This window comes from Martes martes (genome assembly GCF_963455335.1).
Source record: "Martes martes genome assembly, chromosome: 16".
Classification (NCBI taxonomy): Eukaryota; Metazoa; Chordata; class Mammalia; order Carnivora; family Mustelidae; genus Martes; species Martes martes.
Genome location: NC_137904.1, coordinates 29,963,980 through 29,985,925, shown reverse-complemented (window position 1 = coordinate 29,985,925; position 21,946 = coordinate 29,963,980). Strand labels below are relative to the sequence as shown.

General features: G+C 38.8%; 1 protein-coding gene across 6 annotated transcripts in view; it reads right to left on the bottom strand.

Moving 5' to 3' along the window:
• BCAS3 (BCAS3 microtubule associated cell migration factor) overlaps positions 1 to 12,611 on the bottom strand; it is a 581,171-nt gene extending 568,560 nt beyond the window's left edge. For all 6 annotated transcript variants that reach the window (XM_080825313.1, XM_080825315.1, XM_080825314.1 and 3 more), the window contains exons 1-4: positions 12,530 to 12,611; positions 10,821 to 10,908; positions 8,200 to 8,254; positions 1,922 to 1,997 (exon numbers count right to left, since the gene is read on the bottom strand). In XM_080825313.1, the coding sequence (XP_080681439.1) occupies positions 1,922 to 1,997; positions 8,200 to 8,254; positions 10,821 to 10,891 (202 nt within the window). In that variant the 5' untranslated portion in view covers positions 10,892 to 10,908; positions 12,530 to 12,611. The remainder of the gene's footprint in view (positions 1 to 1,921; positions 1,998 to 8,199; positions 8,255 to 10,820; positions 10,909 to 12,529) is intronic.
• Positions 12,612 to 21,946: the final 9,335 nt, after the last annotated feature.

Below are 21,946 nucleotides of genomic sequence, written 5' to 3'. Positions count from 1 at the left end.
ATATGATTGCACTCATATGTGGAATTTAAGAAACAAAACCTGAAAAAAGGAGAAGGTGGAAAAAAAAGAGAGGGAGGCAAATCATAAGAGAATCTTAACTACCAGCACAAACTGAGGGTTGATGCAGGGAGGTGGGCAGGAATGGGCTAACTTGGTGACGAATGTTGAGGGCACTTGTGATGAGCACTAAGGTATTATATGTAAATGATGAATCACTAAATTCTACTCCTGAGACCATTATTACACTATATGCCAACTAACTAGAATTTAAATAAAAACTTGAGGGGTGCCTGGGTGGCTCAGTGGGCTAAGTCTCTGCCTTCGGCTCAGGTCATGATCTCAGGATCCTGGGATCAAGTCCCACATCGGGCTCTCTGCTCAGCGGGGAGCCTGCTTCCCTCTCTCTCTTTCTGCCTGCCTCTCTGCCTACTTGTGATCTCTGTCTCTCAAATAAATAAATAAAAATCTTAAATAAATAAATAAATAAATAAATAAATAAAAACTTGAAAAAAGGGGCGCCTGGGTGGCTCAGTAGGTTAAAGCCTCTGCCTTTGGCTCAGGTCATGATCTCATGGGATCGAGCCCCACATAGGGCTCTCTGCTCAGTGGGGAGCCTGCTTCCCCTCTCTCTCTCTGCCTGCCTCTCTGCCTACTTGTGATCTCTCTCTCTGTGTCAAATAAATAAATAAAATCTTTTTTTTAAAAAACTTGATAAAAAAAGGGAAAAGGAAAAAAGGAGGAGTAAACAGGTAGTTTACACAAGTAAACAAGGTAGTTTAACGATCATTAAAAGAAAAAAAATTAAAACTATAAGCTTTCAAAGAGAAACACATTAGGAAAAGTTTATATATCATAAATGATCACCCATACAAACGAATATTTGTATTTATTTATTTCCCACAAAGAGGACCCAACAAGTTGCCATTATTTGAGTGAACCACTAATAAAGAATCCAAAATTCAAAAGAAGCCAGTTTGCAGAAGTGCAACTTAACCTCTCTCTCCTGGACAGTAACTTTAAAATCTATATATATACAGCATTACATTTTTAAACTGTTAGAGGAGATGAAGACTCAAGAATATGGTATCAGCCAAAATCCAGCTAGCAAATGAGAACAACTCGGTGTGTACATAATTGGGATTTAATGAAGACAAATGGTTACACAGATGATGGAATAGCTGAGAGACCAAAAAAGGAACCATGAAGCTACCTATTTCATTAGCAGCAGCAGGAAGCCATGACCACGCTTAGGTTAGGGAGACACAGGAGTGCTGGGTCACCTGGCAGAAGCTAGAACACCAGTGGAGCTACCTAGAAGAAGCCAGAACCACAAAGGAAATGCAGCCACTAACAGAGAGAGGAGAGGTATGACTACTCTTCCCTTTCTTCCATCCTCTCATTCAATTTCTCACCAGTGCCTCCCAAACTCAGCAGAAGAAAACAGACTAGGTACCGTGGGAAACTGACAAGGGGCAGCCACCTTGCAAAACGGAGCATGAAGAGGCCATGAAATGGAATGTAGGAATGTATTTGGGGGAAAAAAATCCAGACATAAATTCTGTTCAGGAAAAATTAATTCTAAAGACTAAGACAATCAACAGTAATGATAATTGTGTAGGTATATCCTATAACATCGGATCAAATTTGAATTAATATCTTCTTTTCTAAGAAATCTTTATGTCCTGAAGTTTAAAGCTAGCCACTATATGTAACTGTTATTTTCAGACTTATACAATATCAGTTCTAATGAACTTTCTATAGTGTGATTATGTTACTTTTTAATTAAAAATGAATTTATTTTGAAAACTAAAAAGTTACTGTAAGAGAAAGTAATCTGACTAAAGTAGAGTTCTCATTTTGGAATGAGGTCAACCTCAAACATACATTTAATTTATATGTCCCCAAAAAAGTAAAACCATACCATTTAAATCTGCATTTTCAAATCTGACCCAGACTATTTTCTCCTTTTCTTCTGTTAGAGGTGTTCCACTGTAAGCCTGCAGAGTAAACAGAAATGTCTGAATAAAAATTTTTTACAGCTCTAATATTACTGATGTTCAAGACAAAAAGCAACTTAAATAAAGCCAACCTTATCCCTCTCCAATTTCACCAATTCAACATCTTGGGAATCAACACATTTTGTAACATTTTTACTACTAAAGAAAGTTATCCAGGAGTCTGATAATCTTGGTTAAAGGAATTTAATTTACTAAGGAATTGCAGAAACCTAAAATACAATAATCACAGCCTACTATAATGCAAAGGAACTCAAAAAGTAAATCATCCCCTACATTAGCCAACAAATAAGAAGGCTTAAGAAATAAAACTACCACATGTATCTATTTAGCCCCAGGTGTTTATGATCAGGTAACTACACCCTACCTAGAATTTTCAAAAGTATTTCTTCCAGCTTGCCTTCAGTTCCAGATGGAAGACAAAGGCCAGAGTTGGGGGTGAAAAAAAAAAAAAAGTACAGTATTACTTTTTCAGTCTTTTGTCTCGCTTCTAGACTCAACCTATTACCCGGTTTCTGCAGGCCTGCAGGGTTCACAAAGATAAGCATAAACTGCCACGAAATCATAGGAAAAGTGCCAATGGTATCCATCAGTATTCAAAGGGAGTCATTTCTTCATAAAGCAAATGTTTCTATTTAAAAGTTTTAAAGATTGTATATATTTATAAGCATTTAGAATGTCAAAATAGGGGCACGTGGGTGGCTCAGTGGGTTAAGCCTCTGCCTTCGGCTCAGGTCATGATCCCAGCGTCCTGGGATCCAGCCCCGTATCGGGCTCTCTGCTCAGCAGGGAGCCTGCTTCCCCCTCTCTCTCTGCCTGCCTCTCTGCCTACTTGTGATCTCTGTCTCTCAAATAAATAAATAAAACCTTAAAAAAAAAATAGAATGTCAAAATAGACCTGCAATATTTTCAATTATAAAGTTGTACTCAGTTCACAAAACAATGGTTTAACATAAGCTATACCAAAAGCATATAAAAACTACCATCCCACATATAATTTGTATTATACATAACCTGCTTTAAATTTCCATGCCAATTTACAGCCCCTGTACTGTATCATACAAGCTATTAACTTGTATGATAAGTGAAACTCATCTACAATAAAAATACTACTAAAAGACAGAATTACTTTAATAGATTTACTATATAACAGAAATTATCTTATAAATCCTTACAATTTTATTGTCTTTTTAGAAAAAAAAGAAAAGGTGAGATGTGTATAGGGCAGTCAATTCCTTCGGAGAAGAGGAAAGCCTATCCTAGAACCAACTAATTCATCAACTTTATCTTCGGCCACCTCATCCTCATTTCCTTCCTCTTCTTTGGGCTTGATCTTTTCAACCTTGAAAATACTTAAAAAAAAAAAATTTAGGAGGGCGCCTGGGCAGCTCAGTCCATTAAGGGTCTGCCTTTGGCTCAGGTCATGATCTCAGGGTCCTGGCTCCCTGCCAAATGGGGAGTCTGCTTCTCCCTCTTCCTCTATCCCTCCCCTCTGCTTGTGCCCACTCTCTCTCTCCCATTGGCTCTCTCTCAAATAAATAAAATCTTTTTAAAAAAATAAACTTTAGGGACTCACGGGTGGCTCAGTCAGTTAAGCTTCTGCCTTAGATTCAGGTCATAATCTCAATCCAGGGTCCTGGGATTGAACCCTGCATCAGGCTCCCTGCTCAGTGAGAAATATGCTTCTCCCTCTCCCTCTGCCTCTTCCCTCCACCCATGCCCCCAACCCCCACCCCTGCTCTTGTGACCACTCTCACTCGAGTGCGCTCTCCCTCAAATAAATAAAATCTTTAAAAAATAAATAAATAATAAGCTTTATATTTTAGAATAATTTTAGATTATTAAATATAGTACAGAGTTCTCAGATACCTCTCAGCCAGTTTCCCCTAATGTTAACTATCTAACCAAACCTGACCTTGCCATGGTACATTTGTCAAAACCATGTCACTGATATTGATGTATTACTATTAATTAAGCCTCAGACTTTATTTGGATTTCATCAGTTTTTCCACTAATGTCCTTTCTCTGTTCCAGCATCCCATCTTGAATAGCACAGTGCATTTAAGACAACTTTTTTACCCCCACATCATGCTCTCCATTAATCTGGCAAAGCAGTAACATTTTTCAAAATTTTCTTCAGTATAGCAGATAATAAGGCTGCTTATCACCTGCAGCATTAGTCAACATTCTCCCAATTCCTCTGCAACATTTGTAGGATGCTCTCCTTTGATTTCTGAGCGATATGCTGAACAAAACAAGGTTGAATGAGGTCTTTCACCACACTGGGGTTCTTGAACTTCTTTTTTTTTTCCCTTTTGGAGGAAAACAAGACTTTCAAAACAAGCCTTGTATGCTTTTGCCATGTCTTCAAGTTTTCTTCTTTCCTTAGTGTTCTCTACTAAGCCTTCTTAAGATTCTGTGAAGCTGACTGAGGCAGCTGAGCACTGCTTCGTGTGTGCCTTCCTGAAGGTTCCCACGGAGAAGGCACATGTGGATATTTTATTCTCAGTGAGGCACATACTCACCCAGTGCCCATCCAGCTTTCATTTGGTATCTTTTTTTTTTTTAAGATTTTATTTATTTATTTGACAGAGATCACAAGTAGGCAGAGAGGCTGGCAGAGAGACAGAGGAGGAAGCAGGCTCCTGCCGAGCAGAAAGCCCGATGCGGAGCTGGATCCTAGGACCCTGAGATGATGACCTGAGCCGAAGGCAGAGGCTTTAACCCACCGAGCCACCAAGGCGCCCTTCATTTGGTATCTTAACAGAGGTCAGTGTACTACTACCCTGAAGGTTTCCCCTACATTCCAGGCCCAATCATTAGCCGTCCTTCTTCAACCAACATCCAACTACTTTAGCCCTCTTAGAATCAAAACTTCCACCCCATTATTGACAGGATTTATTTATTTATTTGTCTTTTTACTCCTTAACAGGTTTCTAACACATACACACTTTCATAGCATAAAGTTATTGCTGAACTTTATTTTTTTACATTGAACTTTAAAAGACACGATCATTGTAGATATGCTATATTTACATGTTATGTTTATATATTTCATTTTTTTCACTGTACAGAAAATAACACCCATTGTGTCAAGAAGCATAATTTCTAGTTACAGAAAATCATTCTATAGGGATCACATACCATAATTTGCTTGACTTCTATTGACATCTGGGCTGGCTACTATTTTTTATATTGAAAATGCAGACTTTTGACACACATACACTGAAAAGTTCTGAGCTTTACCTTTCTTCCTTGATGAATTATTATTTAATAGATTTTCAGAAGTAAAATTATTAGATCAAAGAACACAACTAAGAGCATGTACAGCCATCAATAACACCTATTAAATACAATGGGAATTCACTCTATCTATAATAGCTGAAGAAGCGGACACCAGTCTAACAACACATTTTCTCCCTTTTCTGGGTATTTGGGAACTCAGAAGACAACTTCTAGGCTCCAGGAATTTGAAGATTTCCAAAATAGGCGTTGAAACACAACATCAGCAAAAAATATAATATTCCAAATAGCTGACTACAAAGCACCACTGGGAGATTCTGGATTAAAGGTTGAAAAAAAAAAAAAAAAAAGAGGCCATAGGTCACCAAATCTGGCCCACCACCTGTGTATATAAATAAAGTTTTATTTTATTTTTAAAGATTTTATTTTATTTGACAGAGAGAGAGACAGCAAGAGAGGGAATGCAAGCAGGGAGAGTGGGAGAGGGAGAAGAAGGCTCCCCGCTAAGCAGGGAGCCCAATGCGGGGCTCAATCCCAGGACCCCAAGATCATGACCTGAGCTGAAGGCAGACACTTAACTCACTGAGCCACCTAGGCGTCCCAAATAAAGTTTTATTTTAACAGAGCCATGCCTTTCCCTTTACATAAAAAGCAGTGTCAAGTAGTTGCAACATGTATTATATGAACTGCAAAGCTTATCTGGCCCTTCACAGAAAGTTTGCTAACTGCTGCACAAGACCATGAAGCCTTACAGAAAGGAACCAGGTATCCCTTCAACTTAACACAGTGCCCAACCCATAGTGGGCTTAACAACTTAACATAGTGCCCAACCCATAAATGTCTGCTGCCTGAATTTTTGCTTTATTTCCAGGGTAAACAGAATAATGACCTGCATAACATACATTTCTTGAATGAATATTCTAATTCTTAGATCTAGGACTACAACTTCACTTCCATAGTTGCTACTCTGATCCAAATCTTCATAAGCAATTACAGAGATTATCTCCTTCCTAATGTCTAATGCTCAAAAAACTAAATTAATCTTTTTTTTTCTAAATTAATCCTCTACCTTCCAGCATTTTTACCCTATCAATTTTAACAGTCCCCTATTTCCCATCTATTAGTCAATCTGCTACTCTTGTTTCTCCAGCAAACTCTCTAGCTATTCCCTCAAAGCCTCTGACCACAGCCTATCTCCTCCCGCCAATAAAAACTGCTTGTCACGCAGGGTTTCCACTAACACAAAAGGTGCCTTTGTAAAAATGTGATAAAAAGGCACTCAAGGAGTAGGCAAATCACAAAAATTTTTAAATGCCCTTTCCTTGGAACCAGCCTCATGCCAGGGCTCAGGGCTTAAGAGAAAGAGCAGATTGGAGACACCAGTTTGGATTTCAGTCCCAGGTTACTCTCTAGAACTGCCATCCCGAGCACAGTCCAAGATGCTCGTGGACAGCAACTCTGTTGCCTGCCATACCCAGCTAACCAGTTTCTTCCAACATCCTCTACCTAACCTTTCCACTCATTTCAACTGTTATTTCCAATGTCCTTTGGAATTTGACTCTTTCGGGGCACCTGGATGGCTCAGTGGGTTAAGTCTCTGCCTTCAGCTTAGGTTACGGTCTCAGGATCCTGGGATCGAGCCCCGCATTGGGCTCTCTGCTCAGTGGGGAGTCTGCTTCCTCCTCTCTGTCTGCCTGCCTCTCTGACCACTTGTGATCTCTCTCTGTCAAATAAATAAATAAATTCTTTAAAAAAAAGAGAGAATTTGACTCTTCTACTCTTTCTTTGCTACGCATTCTCTTAGCAAGTACATATTAGGTCTATACTATCATGTATAACACTTATTGAAATGCTGCTGTAAGCTCTGCTTGTTTCAGCAATTTGACTTCCTTTAGTAACCAAGTTCCTCAAAATAGGAAAGCATTTATTATCCTTTACATCCCAAGGACCTTGTCATTGTGACCCATTTCCATTAAAGTTATCTGAACATCATAAAGGAGTATCAACATTCCCTGACACTTTCCCTTATTTGATAAATACAACTTACATAATATAACTCAAATCTGGATTTTAGACTTTTCTAGATTGCTGTCATAAGGCTGGGACACTGGATCTACGAATTCCTTTTTTCAACCGCGTGGTTACAAATAGCCTGGCAGTCAGGAAACACTGACATCACCATAAGTAGAAAATACCTTTCCTTTCAGTAGTCCCACAGAACAGAGCTTCCCACGGCCACTGTTTCACAAGAATCCCCAGAGGCTCTCACAACACACACACAAAAGTTACTGGATGCCACCTCAATTTCACTGAGTCAAACTCTCTGGGACGGGGCCTGGAAATGATTATTTTTAACACATGTGCCAAGTGATACTCATGTTAAATCTGGGCAACAGTGCACTAGGTATGACCCCAGGAGGGTTGCTCTCATTCTTTATTCTTACGTTTATATAGAGACAACTTCTGTTGTAAGTTAGAGTAACAAGGCATACCCCACTTGCCATAAAGATACTGCTCACCATGAAAGACATTTAGATTTGTGCTCAGTATAGTATTTAGCCAATATAATATCTAGTTAATGAAATGCAAAGTATAGACTTTGCTTTGATCATTTCAGATGGGCAACATTTAACTAGGGCAAGAGGAAGATTCTGGAAATAGAACCCAACTAGAGAATCCCAAGTCCCAGCTCTCAACTAACATCTCACCTTGATTCCTCTTAGGAGATCAAGTCTTGAGGAATAATAATTGTGCCACAAACAGTGGAAAACTAAGGCACTGGTAATACTAACATGTATAGTTCTACCCTACCAATGCTCAGGATGTTAAAACGTTAAAAATCTTTCTGAAGTTCATGATACCAGTGTCAAGCTTAGGAAAGAGAACATTTCAGAATCTCTCTGGCCAATGGTAAAACCTACTATATTTCTTACTTACTTACCTGTGGCACAACGTCCTGTAGAAAAGTCACAACACTTTCCATGTAGGACTGCTCCCTGAAAAAAGGTGAAATGGGTAAAATTGATCCTGACATCTTAAAACAAAACATGGAAAAGCTCTTTACTAAGCCTTAAGGAAGCTACTCACAATATTAAAAAAGAGAAAAGACTCTCATCAACCAATAATTCTGCTATCCTGCTTTCTAGTTTCTTTGTATAATGTTATTAAATGAAATGCAAATGAGATATTAATCTTTTTAAACATCATCTCTTCTTAAAAGTCATGCTCTCTTAATTTGACATACAGATTCTAACTTGTATTTGAAGGAGTGATGACAAAAGGCTAAGGCAGGATCTCCCTCTTGAGTCAAAGCAAAAGAATTCCCCAGTCAGAGCAAGAAGAACTGTGGCTGATGACTCAGTACTTAGTGACCTTCTCTTTAAATTGGTTATGCACCTAGTCCCTTACCTGTATATAGCAAAATCAATCTGCATTTTGCTGCAGGTGCAGGGCAGGTATTAGGAGATACTAAGAAGTCCAAAAAAAGAATTTTTGCCTTAGACAAGACATGGGAAAATATTAGAACACATAAAAGTGAAGAAAAATGAACTGTTAAGGTCACTGAGAGATTTTAAATGGAAGTACATAGATGTCAGCAAGTGGAAAAAAAATTCTTCAAAATACCAAATTTGATACCAAAATATCAAATTCATTTCATTTCATTTCATGTGAAAAATTACAGTTGAAGAAACTCCTATGAGTTATTCTAAATCCGATAAAAAAGCAATATGCCTCAAATAGCTACAAAAACTGATTAGGCCGAATAAAAACAAAAAACACGCACACAACAATTTGATTAGGCCTGCCTCTCCCCGCTCACTTTTTTGCCACTCTCCTCACTCTGCTTCCGTCATCTGCAACTTCCATTCCTAGAATACACCAAGCTCTTTCAGTCAAGACCTTTACGCCAGCTTTCTTTCTGCCTAGATTCCTTTCCATGCTTTTCCATCCCTTTCATTTCTCCAGCTTAAGCGTTACCTCCTCAGAAAGGACTTTCCTGACAGCCTGAAGCCAGACTCCCCACTGTCATTCTCTATCATAGCACAGCAGGCACTGGTCAGAGTCTTATATACTTATATACTGTTTCCCCCACTAGAATGTAAACTGTCCTACAGAAAGGACTCCAACTCTCATGTTTACCTTCTACCTCCAGAATCTACAAGCCAGTACTTCAGGCATGGAGTAGATGCTCGAACATTATTTGTTAAAAGAATACAAATATATAAAAGATTTTTTTAAACACTAAAATTATGTATTGAATAATAAAAAGCAATATAAGTTGGATACCATATGGTGAGGCAACATAGAATACTGCCTAAATGCATAGACTCTGGGGACAAACTGCCTGGGTTTGATCCAGGTTCCCCTTCTTGGCTTTTCCTGAAAATAATTTACTTAATTTCTCCCTGCTTTGGTTTCTTCACCTGTAAAATAAAGACTGAAAGAGTACCTAACTCATAGCTAGTAAAATGTTTAACTTGTTGCCATGGTCCACAGTTAGCAAAGAAGTATGGCCCAGGGAAATGCAGGAGGCAAAAAAAAAAAACAGAAGTATTATAGTAAAATACTATATTATACATATACCTTTCTTAGTCTGAGAGGGCAATCTTTATGTAACATGCCAACTGCCCAAGGGAATAATATAAAATGCTACAATTCCCTTATGAACATTTTAAAAGGTAGAAAACAAGTTTCACCTCCTTATATAGACACTGAAGTATCTTCACTGTCTACCCTAACCCACTTTATATAGGTCAACTTCCCCATATTTCATTTATGAAAAGAACTTGCCCTACCTACATCTGCTCACCTTATTCCCTTTGTCTAAATTGTTCCTTTGATTCTAATTGCCCAAACTCTACTCAGCCTTTAAAGCACATTATGTTAGCTTCTTAATAAAACCCTTCAGGATCTAAAATACTAAAATATCCCCACTAAATACTCCCACTAAAATATTTCCTCCCGATTCTCACGGTTTGCTATTACCTTTTTTATTGATTACAGTGATTTCAAGTATACATCTCTTAAAACCACATTAGATCATATGCTCCTAGAAAGTATAAGCAGGCTTTGGCAAAAAATGCTTAAAATATAGAATGTTCTTTATGACACTGACTTTGAAACCTTCTGACGAAGACCTAGATGAGAGATACATTTTACATCAGCATCTGGTCAACATACGTTCATATGAATAGTGTGTGTCACAAAAGAATACTCCCAACTATATTTTCTATAATATGCCATTTCATTTTTAAAATAATGGTCCTGATCCACTGAATTGATCTAATTAATGAGCCATGAATTTTTGAAACTGGAGTTTAAAAAAACATTACTCCTTCGGATTTAGCATAGTGCTTTTGATGTACCCTATAAATGTGAATAACATTAACTTGATCCTCCAATTACTCCTTTTATTTGGTCTTGGCAATATTTGTCATCCTGTAAAGGTAAAATTAAATAGATTTTATAAAGGTAGTCCATGTTCGAAAAGGAAACCTGAATATTAGTTACTATTCTGAGCAAAGTTTCTTTAGCTTTTAGGCTTATCTGAAATTTGCTTACGTGACAGCCTGGGGGCGAACCACAACTCCACCAGTACAACGACTGGGTCTTCGGGGAGAATCTGTAGCCATAGCTTCATTCGCTAAACCTGTTTCCAGCGCAAAGAGACAGAAAAAAAAAATGGATTATTATTGTTGTGGGTAGGAGTAAGGGTTTATGGTTGCCCACTAGAGATCCCTTAAGGAAAATGCCTAAAATGTAGGAAACCTTCCCAGCAAGCCCCATTACATGAGAAAGGGGGGATATTAAGAGAGGAAGTAGATAAAGAAGTTTTCTAATTATCATGAATTTTTTTTATTTGGACTAAGTCTTAGAACCACAGAAGTTAAGACTCTTTCTTTCTGGACCTTCTGATCCTCTGTTAACATAAGCTAGAAAGGTAAGGGAGGGAGAGTCTAGCACAAGATCTGTTAATAAAAACAAATGTGCTGGGGCGCCTGGGTGGCTCAGTAGGTTAAGCCTCTGCCTTCAGCTCAGGTCATGATCCCGGGGTCCTGGGATCAAGCTCCGCATCAGGCTCTCTGCTCAGCAGGGAGCCTGCTTCCTCCTCTCTCTCTGCCTGCTTCTCTGCCTATTTGTGATCTCTCTCTCTCTATCAAATAAATAAATAAATAAAATCTTAAAAAAAAAAAAAACAAATGTGCTATCTCTGTGAGCCAAAATTAGAGAATGTACTAAAATCCTGAAATAGTGAAAATACACATGGCACAATACTTCGAGACCAAATGGAACAGTGAAATAATTGATACCTTCCAACTAAGACTGTTGGAAAACTAGGAGCAAGACTGCATACTGTAACTATGTATAGTGATAGATGTTAACTAGAGTTATTGTGGTGATCATTTCACAATATGTACAAATATCAAAACATTATGTTTTACACCTAGAACTAATATAATGTTATATGCCAATTACAGCTACAAAAAAAAAAAAAAAAAAGGACTGCATGGTCATAATCTAACAGGAGTTTTTAAACCATATTTGTCAACCCCCTGCTACTGTAACCTAAACACCAGAGCCTAAATAAGTAATAAAAACTTATATGACATTAGAAGCCCCTTATCCTTCCCTGTCACATCACCGAATCCTGACCCTTGAATGTCCAATAAGCGTCTGAATTACTCGGGAGGTTTTAGGAGTATGGAGTGTACTTGGTTAAGGTTAAAAGAGGACTGACAGCAATATTAACCATCTCTTTCAGGGCTCAGGAAAGTCCACAGCCTGGAACTAATCCTGAAAGCCCCTAAAACCACCACTTCTAAGGAGGGAGGATTCTGTCACCGTATTTGAAAATTCTCAAACTGAGGAGTCTCATCTGCTACTACAAAAACACCCTTTGCCCCACCTGGCCCAGGTATCTTCACCACCAGCCCCTCAGCCCTCCCATTTCCATTCCACCCTTTATTTCCCGAAGCACAGCCTCCCAAGAAATGTCCATTATGGGCCTGCGTCCTGAGGACGACCCTCGCCAGCCCCTCAGGCCCCACTCTCCTGAGACACACTAACACAGCTCTACCCACTTAACCTCCAACGCCGAGCCACCGCTGCCCCCGGCCGCCCTCTGGCCCCTTGCCCTTCCTCCCCTCCCCCTCCATTCTCGCTAGCTTTCCCTCGTCGAATCCCTGCCAGCCAAACCCTCTCCGCTCACGCTGCTTGCCCCTCGTCTTCTCCAAGCCTCCCCAAAGCCACAGCCCCACCAGCCCTCTCACCGGCCGCCCCGCCGGTAAACGCTGTTCTCCAGCTCAAGGCTCACTGTTTGGAGTCTCCCCTTGTGATTGACGGCTACCACTTCCTACCACGCCTCAGCGGAACTACTTTTCTAGCCAATCCCAGAAGGAAACTGTCTACCGCCGGGCACCGCCCTTGGAGGTCAGCTTCGCCAACCAGCAAGTAGAAAAGAGGCGGACCCGCCTCCTGAATTTATCCAATCCGCTGGGGCTCCAGGGACAACAAAACAGTATGTAAGTTCGGGTGATGCCGAGGGGTCAGGTTCGGTTGCGAACGCAGGCAGGTAGGGAGAGTTACGAACACGTCTGTTTTTCTTTGCAGACAGCACACCTACGTGGTTTTGTCAAAAAGAATCATGCCGCAGGTTCCTGTGCACTTCAGCTGAGCATCTCGGGCTGGGAGCCTGAGGTCGGGGGACCGGTCTGTTTACATCGAATTCTCGCGACAGCTAGTTCGAAGCTCAAAGCACGTGGACATGGCAGCTGCCAATCACTTTCTACTGGCCACTCACCCATTCCGAACCCGCCTCCTGCCCCGCCCTTTTCGATGTGTTTATCTTCCGGGAGCCTAGGCCGGCTTGCGAGGTGGGCAGCCCTAGAGCCAAGGAGGTATTGATCTAAATGAGGGGCGCGGCCGGTGATCCTGTGAATTTGAACGAGGTTTGTGGAGCCCGCCTGACTCCTTCTTTATTTGTTTCCATCTCCCCTATGGAGGAGATCGCGATTTCACTAGAGATATTGCGTCAGCTACATTGTTTTATAATAATGATAACGTTTATTGATTTATTGAACAAACGCTCAGCAAGTCTCAAGCACTTCATAAGTATTATCAAAAGTAATACGGCAGTCCCATGAGGATATGACTTTTTAATACGCATGAGGTTTGTAAAAAAATTGGCTGAAAGGGCTTTAAAAATTCTAAGGAGGTTTTAAGCACAATGGAGAATGTGGTAGAGAAACTACCTCAACGAATATATGCAGTTAATCGGGTACTAGAGGGAGAGAATAGATAGAGATACAGATGTAGCTATAGATGTAGCCAAGAAACCATCAATTTGCTCTTGACGCTCTATCAGTGCCAATAAAGAGCACACCCAAAGTGCTATTTCTCTGGCTAATGTTTGAACATATTGGCTAATAAAAGATTCTGAACATTTATCTTCCACTACACACACAAATTCCGAGCACCATCGGCCTTTTAAGATTTGCTTCCTACATTAAACCCACTAATGGAAGAATCTTTCCAACACTCTAAATTCCTTTTGCTCTTACTGCTCTCTACCACTATTACTTCTTTGTTGTATTTGAAATCTCCTGGAGTTTCCCTTGTGCATATCTCAATTTCCCCAACTAGAAAGTTAAATTCTTCCTAGGCATTAGAAGACTGAGGTTTTCACATTGTTGAATCTCTTTTAACACTTAACCGCCCTGAATACAACAGGTATTTCAAAATTCAGACTTATTTGAATTAAATAATTACTGTTTTCATGTTGTCCAGACCCAGAGCAGGAATAAAGAGGAAATCCAGAGGGTAATAATCACAAGTGGGATAACCAGCATTTATATAAGGTTATTCAGTTTACATAGCTGTTTCATATGCATTGTTAAATTTCATAGCTCTCTGACTATTCTTCTACAAAGCTATGGAAAAAAGGAAGAAACAAAAAATCATAAAGAATATCCTTGTACACAAGTTCATGCATTCATTCATTCAACAAATATTTGAATACCTGTTAAGTGTCAGAGGTGTCTAAGCTCCAGAGGTACAGCAATAAATCAATGTGCTTACCTCAGCCAGAGAATTTACATTCTGATGGGAAGACAGAAATAAACAGAGAAATTCAAGTAGTGTAAAATGCTATAGAAAAAAACATAATAAGCCAGAAAAATAGATAGCTTAATTTAGGTATTGTCATCCGGGGAAGGCCTCTCAGGAGATGACATTTGAACAAAGACTTTACTGAAGTATGTGAGAAAACTACTCTGAGAGAAAAGCAGTTCAGATAAAAGGAACAAGTACCAAGGCCCTAAGAAGGGATGAGGAATTTTGATGAATTTTGATGAGGAATGAGAAAAACAGTATGGTTTAAGCAAAGTGAAATAAGTAGAAATCAATAGCCAACTAGTTAAGAGAGTTAAGCAGTGGCCAGATAGAGAATGGTCTTGTACAGAATTATAAGGAGTTTCAATTTTTATTCGAGTGTGGGAATCTTTTGGAGGACTTTCAACTAGAAAGTATCATAACCATATTTACATTTCTAAAAGATCCATCTAGCAACTGTACATAGAATAAACTGTTGTCAGGGAGGGAACAAGAGTGAAAGCAGTGGGGCAAGTAGAGAAGCTATTTCAGTAGACAAGGTAAAAGATGCAGTCCAGAACTAGGTGTCAAAGTGAAGCAGTAGAGGTGAAAAGAAACCAACTTCAAAATATTTTGGAAGAGAGAATTGAAAGATCTTGATATTAGGTTGGTTGTAGGATAGAAGAGAAAAAGAGAATCAAGGATGATGTTGTGTTTTGGGCTTGAACAACTAAGCGATGACATTTATGGGTAGGATAAACACTGGTGACGTTATACATTTTTAGGGGGGGTGAATTTCTGTGCTTTTGTTGCTTCCTTTATAAATTGTAAAAAGACTATTATGAGCCTCCTGTAAATTTTTTTTAAAGATTCCATTTATTCACTTGACAGACAGAGATCACAAGCAGGCAGAGAGGCAGGCAGAGAGAGAGGTAGGGAAGCAGGCTCCCCGCCGAGCAGAGAGCCAGACGCGGGGCCCGATCCAGGACCCTGAGATCATGACCCAAGCCGAAGGCAGAGGCCCTAACCCACCGAGCCACCCAGGCACCCCGAGTCTCCTAGAATTTTTAGGAGACTAAAATAATGAGGAGTAAATAAATTTCAAATTCTTAAAACCAGTTAGAAATTTCTCCAAATTAACTAGTTCTAGTTATGAATTAACCAACCATGTCTAATTACTCCATTTTTTTCTCCACAAAAATGGGTGAGATTCTCTCATGAGACTTCCAACAGAGAGCGAAAAAAATTTGTGGGGATCATTTTTTTGAGTGGAAATAACTTGACGGTACTTAGTACACATTACCCGCTTATGAGTCGTTTCAAAGCATTAGGATGTGGGGAAACTTTTCAACATCTGTTCTTATGGCTGAGCAATACCGGCGAGGAAACTGATTTTCAGTGTAAAAGAGTGACTTCGAGCCAGAATTCTGTCTTATTCTAGCTGCTACAATTATAATAATAACATTATAATTAATCACTAAGGACTAAAATTGCCTCTCCTATGGCCCTGCGAATCAAAACCAAAAATCTCCATAAAGTCAAGGAATTATTCATATGAAAACCAGTTTCAAGATCGGTTTGTACTTTATTGTGAATTTTCATTTCAATAGGATTAAGATTCCTTTTTAGCGTCAAGCAAGCCATTGCCTAACTTACCCTGGCCACCAAAAACACATGAACAATAATCACATGATTCAAGCAGTGGTGAAAAAATCTGATTTCACAGAACCATGATAAACATTAATATTTCAGTTTCTAGTCAATTGAAATGAAAAAAAAAAAAACCCCAAAGAGGTTAAAAAAAATAACCATCATCAAGCATAGGTTCATCAATGTATCCCTCTGATTGGGGATTTTTATAACAAGGGAGACTATAAATGTGTTATAGCAGTAGAAAGTGATAGGAAACTAGTTAGGAAAGGGCATATATGGAATATCTGTACCTTCTGCTCAATTTTGCCATGGACCTATAACTGCTCTAAAAAAATTATCTATTTTTAAAAACCACATTTCTCTAAAATCCTCCAATTGTGAAGTAAAACTATGCCAATCACTCACTATACAGAGTTTCTTTGGTGCATTTTTAGGTTGCAACTTTTGAACACTACCTTTTGTAGTAATCTCCTAAAAAGTAGGATCCAAACTTTGTAGAATAGCAAAACCAACAAAGATCACATCACCTCATCTCTGTCTAATTACAGTAGTACCTGCCATTTGTCTGTCCTGCATGTTATGACATAACTGGCTTCTAAAACACCATTTTCCCACATTTCTTTGAAGTTCTAAGTGTTTGTTTATTATGTTGGAGCCCTTCAACCTCCACCCAGTTCATACTCAGGCCCAGCAAACTATAGTGATTGCTTTCCTTTCATTCTCTTGAAACTAACTACTATCTATAAAGTAGCCATGTAATTTATCATCCTAACCAGAGGCTCTATTAACAGTTATACTTTCTTGCCCCCTTCCTGCCCCAGGGCAAAAAAGTAAAGTAGGACTCTCTCAGGCAAATGGTGAAGTATGGCTTCCCTTTATCTCTGACATATTAGTACTACTTTGTAACTTTTCTAGTAGATTAATGTATAAATCTATTGTCTATTTTGCTAACATGTAAGCTCTTTAGCAGAAGGGATTGTTTGTTTCATTTCTATTCTCCATAAAGCTCTCTTCATTAACAGGAAAAATTACATGTAAGAACCCCAACAATTTACCCTGCAATCTAGAGTTTGTACTTATAATTAAAGTACCAAAAAGTAAAACTCTTGACAAAGACCAAAAATTAGTTTCATCAGCTGTTTCAATGATGCCCAGGGCATAGTTTACCTCCCCCAAACATGCCTAACCCTAGATAAAAACTACTTTAAAATCTGAGAAACCTGAATTTAACTGTTAGTCTGTATTTACAGTTTTGAGAAGCTAAAAATTTAATAAAAATAATATTGGGTAACATTTATTTAGCTCTATATGCCTGTAGTATTACTTATCTACATTTTATAGATGCAAACCAAATGTAAGCACAGTAGTGGAAGTGCATGGTTCCTAAAGCCCAATCTTTCTGCCCAGAGAATTGAAAAGGGGAGCCCCAGAGAAGGGGAAAGTACCATGGAGACTATAGAGAGGGAGGAACTCAGGAGAGTGACCTCACAAAGTATATCTAGCAAGGATCAGATCCTAATTCACATATCAAAGACTTGGAGAATTTTGAAAGAACCAGGAAAATATAACTCCCAGAAAAAATAATCAACAGATGCTCACAAACATCATATGATTTAAGCAGTGGTGAAATAATCTGATTTCACGTAGAACTGTGATAAATATTAATTCTTTAGTTTTCAGTCAAGGGAAAGGAATACCTAAATGACAAAGATTATCTGACACACTTTAAAGCAGTACTGTAAAAATGTTCCTGCAAACAATTGTGAACTCTCTTGACATGCATGAAAACACAGAACATTTCAACAAAGATATAAAGAAGAACCAAATGGGAAAAACAAATAAAAATAAAGAACCAATGGAAATTTTAGAACTCAGAAATAAAACATCAAATGTTCTAACAAAAGGAAAAACAAAGAGTTACAAAGAAAGAAAAAAAGGGGGCACCTGGATGGCTCAGTTGGTTAAGTGTCTGTCTTCGGCTCAGGTCATGATCCCAGGGTCTTGGGATGAAGCCTCTCTGCTCAGCAGTGAGTCTGCTTCTCCCCGTCCTCCCTCTGTGCTCTTTTTCTCTCTCAAATAAATAAATAAATAAATAAAATCTTTTAAAAGGGGGGGGGGGAGAAGAAAAAGAATGTGATGCTGAAAAAAAATTTGAGGGAAAAATGGCTGAAAACCTCCTAAGTTTGGTGAAAGATAAAAATCTACAGATTCAAAATGCTCAGCAAGCCCCAAGCAGAAAACCTCAAAGGAATCCACGTGTAGGGACTTCATAATCATACTGTTGAAGACAAAAGACAAAGAAAAAAATCTTGAAAGCAGCCAGAGAACAACTATGCATTACCGACAAAGACACAATTTGAATGACTACAGATTTTTCATCAGAAACCAGACAACAATACTAGAAGGAAGCCTAGAATATCAGGAATGAAAAAAGAGCAATAGCAAAGGTAAATATCTGGATGAATATCACAGACTGTTCTCTTGAGTGCTTTAAAATGTGTGATTTTTTATATAAAAATTATAACATTGCCTGATGGGGTTTTCAATGTATACAAACATAAAGAGGAGAGGATAATACAGTGGCAAGTTTTCTTCTACACTGCACTTTATTTAAGATTTATTTATTTATTTAAGAGAGAACACAAGCAGGGGGAGCAACAGAGGGAGAGGGAAAAACAGACTCCCCGTTGAGCAAGGAGCTTGATGTGGGGCTCGATCCCAGGAACCCGAGATCATGACCTGAGCCAAAGGTAGACACTTAACCATCAGAGCCACCCAGGCACCCCTCTACATTGCACTTTAAGTGGTAAAATAGATTCAAGTCGACTGTCAAAGTTTGTATATTGTCATCCCTAATGCAACCATTCATACAGTCAAAATATTTTGCCTTAAAGAGTAATATTTGGGGTGCCTGGGTGGCTCAGTCAATTAAGACTCTGCCTTCAGCTCAGGTCATGACCCCCCGGGTGCTGGTATCAAGTCCCACATGGGAGTCCTTACTCAGTGGGGGGTCTGCTTCTCCCTCTCCCCGACCCCTCTCATGCTCACACATACTCTAATAAATTTTTCAAAAATCTTTTTTAAAAAAAGACTAAAATTTAAGTTTTAAACTTTTCTTGGGACAGAGTATATTTAGGAGAAAGAACACACTAAAATACTTCTCTCCATTACAGAACTTTCTCCCAGATATCTGGAAGATGAAAATAACATCATTCATTAATGTTACCAAAACAAATCTAATGCACAGCTTATGAAGGCAGTGCTAAAAAAAACCCTGTATTTTATATGATTAATGCTTCTAACTTCTAGATTCTGATAGACTGCCTCCAAGATGGCCCCCAATGATGCCCAGCTCCTAATACTCATGCCCTCTGTAGCTGCCTCCTATATTGTATCAGTATGGTTTATACAACTAACAAAACACAGAACTGGTATCTATTTTTGAGGTTAGGTTACAAAAGACAGTGAGCCTTTTGCCTTGTTCTTTCTCCTAATGATAGGAGAACTAATTTAACTAATATTGGTTAAATATAACTAATATTTAACTAATAGGGGAAAGTTAACTAATATGTTGTGAGAAGCCCTACAGGGCACACGTGACAAGTAACTGAGGCCTCCTACCAACACATATCCTCCAGGCCCTAGTGAAGCCTTTAGATGACTGTGGCCCTGCTTGGCATCTTGACTGCAACCACATGATTCTGTAACCTAGCTTAGTGGTTCCCAGATTCTGGACATTCAGAAACTTGAAGATGTTCATTGTTTAAGGCTACTAAATTCTGAGGTATTATGCAGCAGTATATAACTAATACATATTTTAATCTTTGAGGCACATGGTAGAGAACTGTTTTACGAAATACTGAGAAGAACCAGTGTGTGGATGTGATATTGTGATATAAGAAAAATGTATTTTGACCTTTGTCCCAGGCTCCTGGCTAGAGCATCTAAAACCTTTGTAATTTCTTAGGTGATAAAGGCGCTAGGAACAACTTTTATCTTTGGTCACTGACTCTTACTCCTTACAAAGGTCCTAAATCCCCTGGAATTTCTCCGGTACAAACATCTTTTGTTTTAATGAGATAACTCTTTCTCAGTGGGCTCACTAACATACACCCTTTTTCTCCTGGGAGGGAAGAGTTTCGGATTAATAACTGATCACACCTAAATGATAAAGCCTCCGTAAAAATCCCTGAAGTATAGGATTCAGAGCTTCCAGGTTGGTGAACACACATGCAGTGAGGGTGGTTCATCCCAAGCCAAGGCTCCTCTGCTTGGGGCTGTTCTGGACCTTACCTGGTGTATCTTTTTTTAAGAAAGATCTTTTGTAACTTTTGTATATAATAAACCAGTAAATGTTCCCCTGAATTCTTGTGAGCTGTTCTAGCAAAAAATTACCAGACTTGAGGGGGTTGTGCAAACCAATTTACAGCCAGTCGATCAGAAATGTATGACAACCTAGGACTTGGAATTAGTTTCTGAAGTGAGGGCAGTCTTGTGACACTGAGCCCTTAACTTGTGGTATCTGGTGATAACTCTGTAAATGTCAGAACTGAATTGAGTTGTAGGACACCCTGCTGATGTCTACAGAAAATTGGAGAATCACTTGTTGTAGGATATTTTATACATCTGGTGTATATGAATAAAGAAGAAATGTTTTCCTTTCAGCGGACATGGTTAAATAATGCAGTTAAGTAACTTATATCCATAGATTGGAATACTAAAGATTGAGGAGGCTCTGTGAAATACTGACAGAGAAAAATCTTCATAATTAAGAAGTAAACACCTCTTGCATGTCTGTGCGTAGATTATCACAAGATGAGGGAAATGCTGGCTGCCTCCAGAACTGAGGTGGGAATTTCCCATAATGTATTTCATTATCATTTCATAATCATAAATTTCCCATAATGTATTATACTACTGATCTATATCACATAGGCAAATAAAATTAGAAAATAAAAGACAAACATTAAAACATTACTTTTGATTGCATAACATCTTCAGCTCCTTAAATAGGCCTGAACACAATCCTAGGAACAGATACAGAAAAGGGCTAATATTACATTTGCAGTTATGTCTTCAACCAAAAATGTTTCCAGTATTAATAGCTACTACTATCTGGAATTGCACTAAAAATGTGATCTAGGAAAGAGTAACATTTTCACATTAAAAAACTGATTTGAAAAAAAAGATTACATTGGCATGCTTGAGTGGCTCAGCTGGTTAAGTGTCTGCATTGGGCTCGGGTCATGATCCCAGAGTCCTGGGATCAAGTCCTGCATGAGGCTCCTTCCTCAACAGGGAGCCTGCTTCTTCTTCTGCCTGCTGCTCACCTTGCTTGTACTGATAAATAAAATCTTTTTTAAAAAGTATTGGAAAAATAAAATTACATAATCCATTATTCTAATCAAGTGGAAATTTTAATTTCATGTAGATACAGGATTTACAATCATTGGCAGAAAAAGTAAAAATGGCTAAATGAATTTTAATATACATTCAGATTTGTTGAATTTCTAGTTGGTGCACCTAAGATGGTATCACAGGTCTAAAAGATGGGAAAGAAACAAAAAATTAAAAAATAATTAATAAAGGATGGGAAAACCCTTCACAATAAATCGACTTCTAAAGTGTCTACTAGGGGGCGCCTGGGTGGCTCAGTAGTTAAGCATCTATCTGCCTTAGTTCGGCTCAGGGCATGATCCACAGAAAGCCTGCTTCTCCCTCTCCCACTCCCCCTGCTTGTGTTCCCTCCCTGGCTGTGTCTCTGTCAAATAAATAAATAAAATCCTAAAAAAAAAATTATCTATTAGTGGCTGTATCGCTGTCTTGAAAAGATCTGAAAAACGAACTCTTCAGTGTGCCTGGGTGGCTCAGTCGGTAAAGCGTCTGCCTTCTACTCAGGTCATGATCTCGGGGTCCTGGGATTGAGCCCCACACCAGGATCCCTG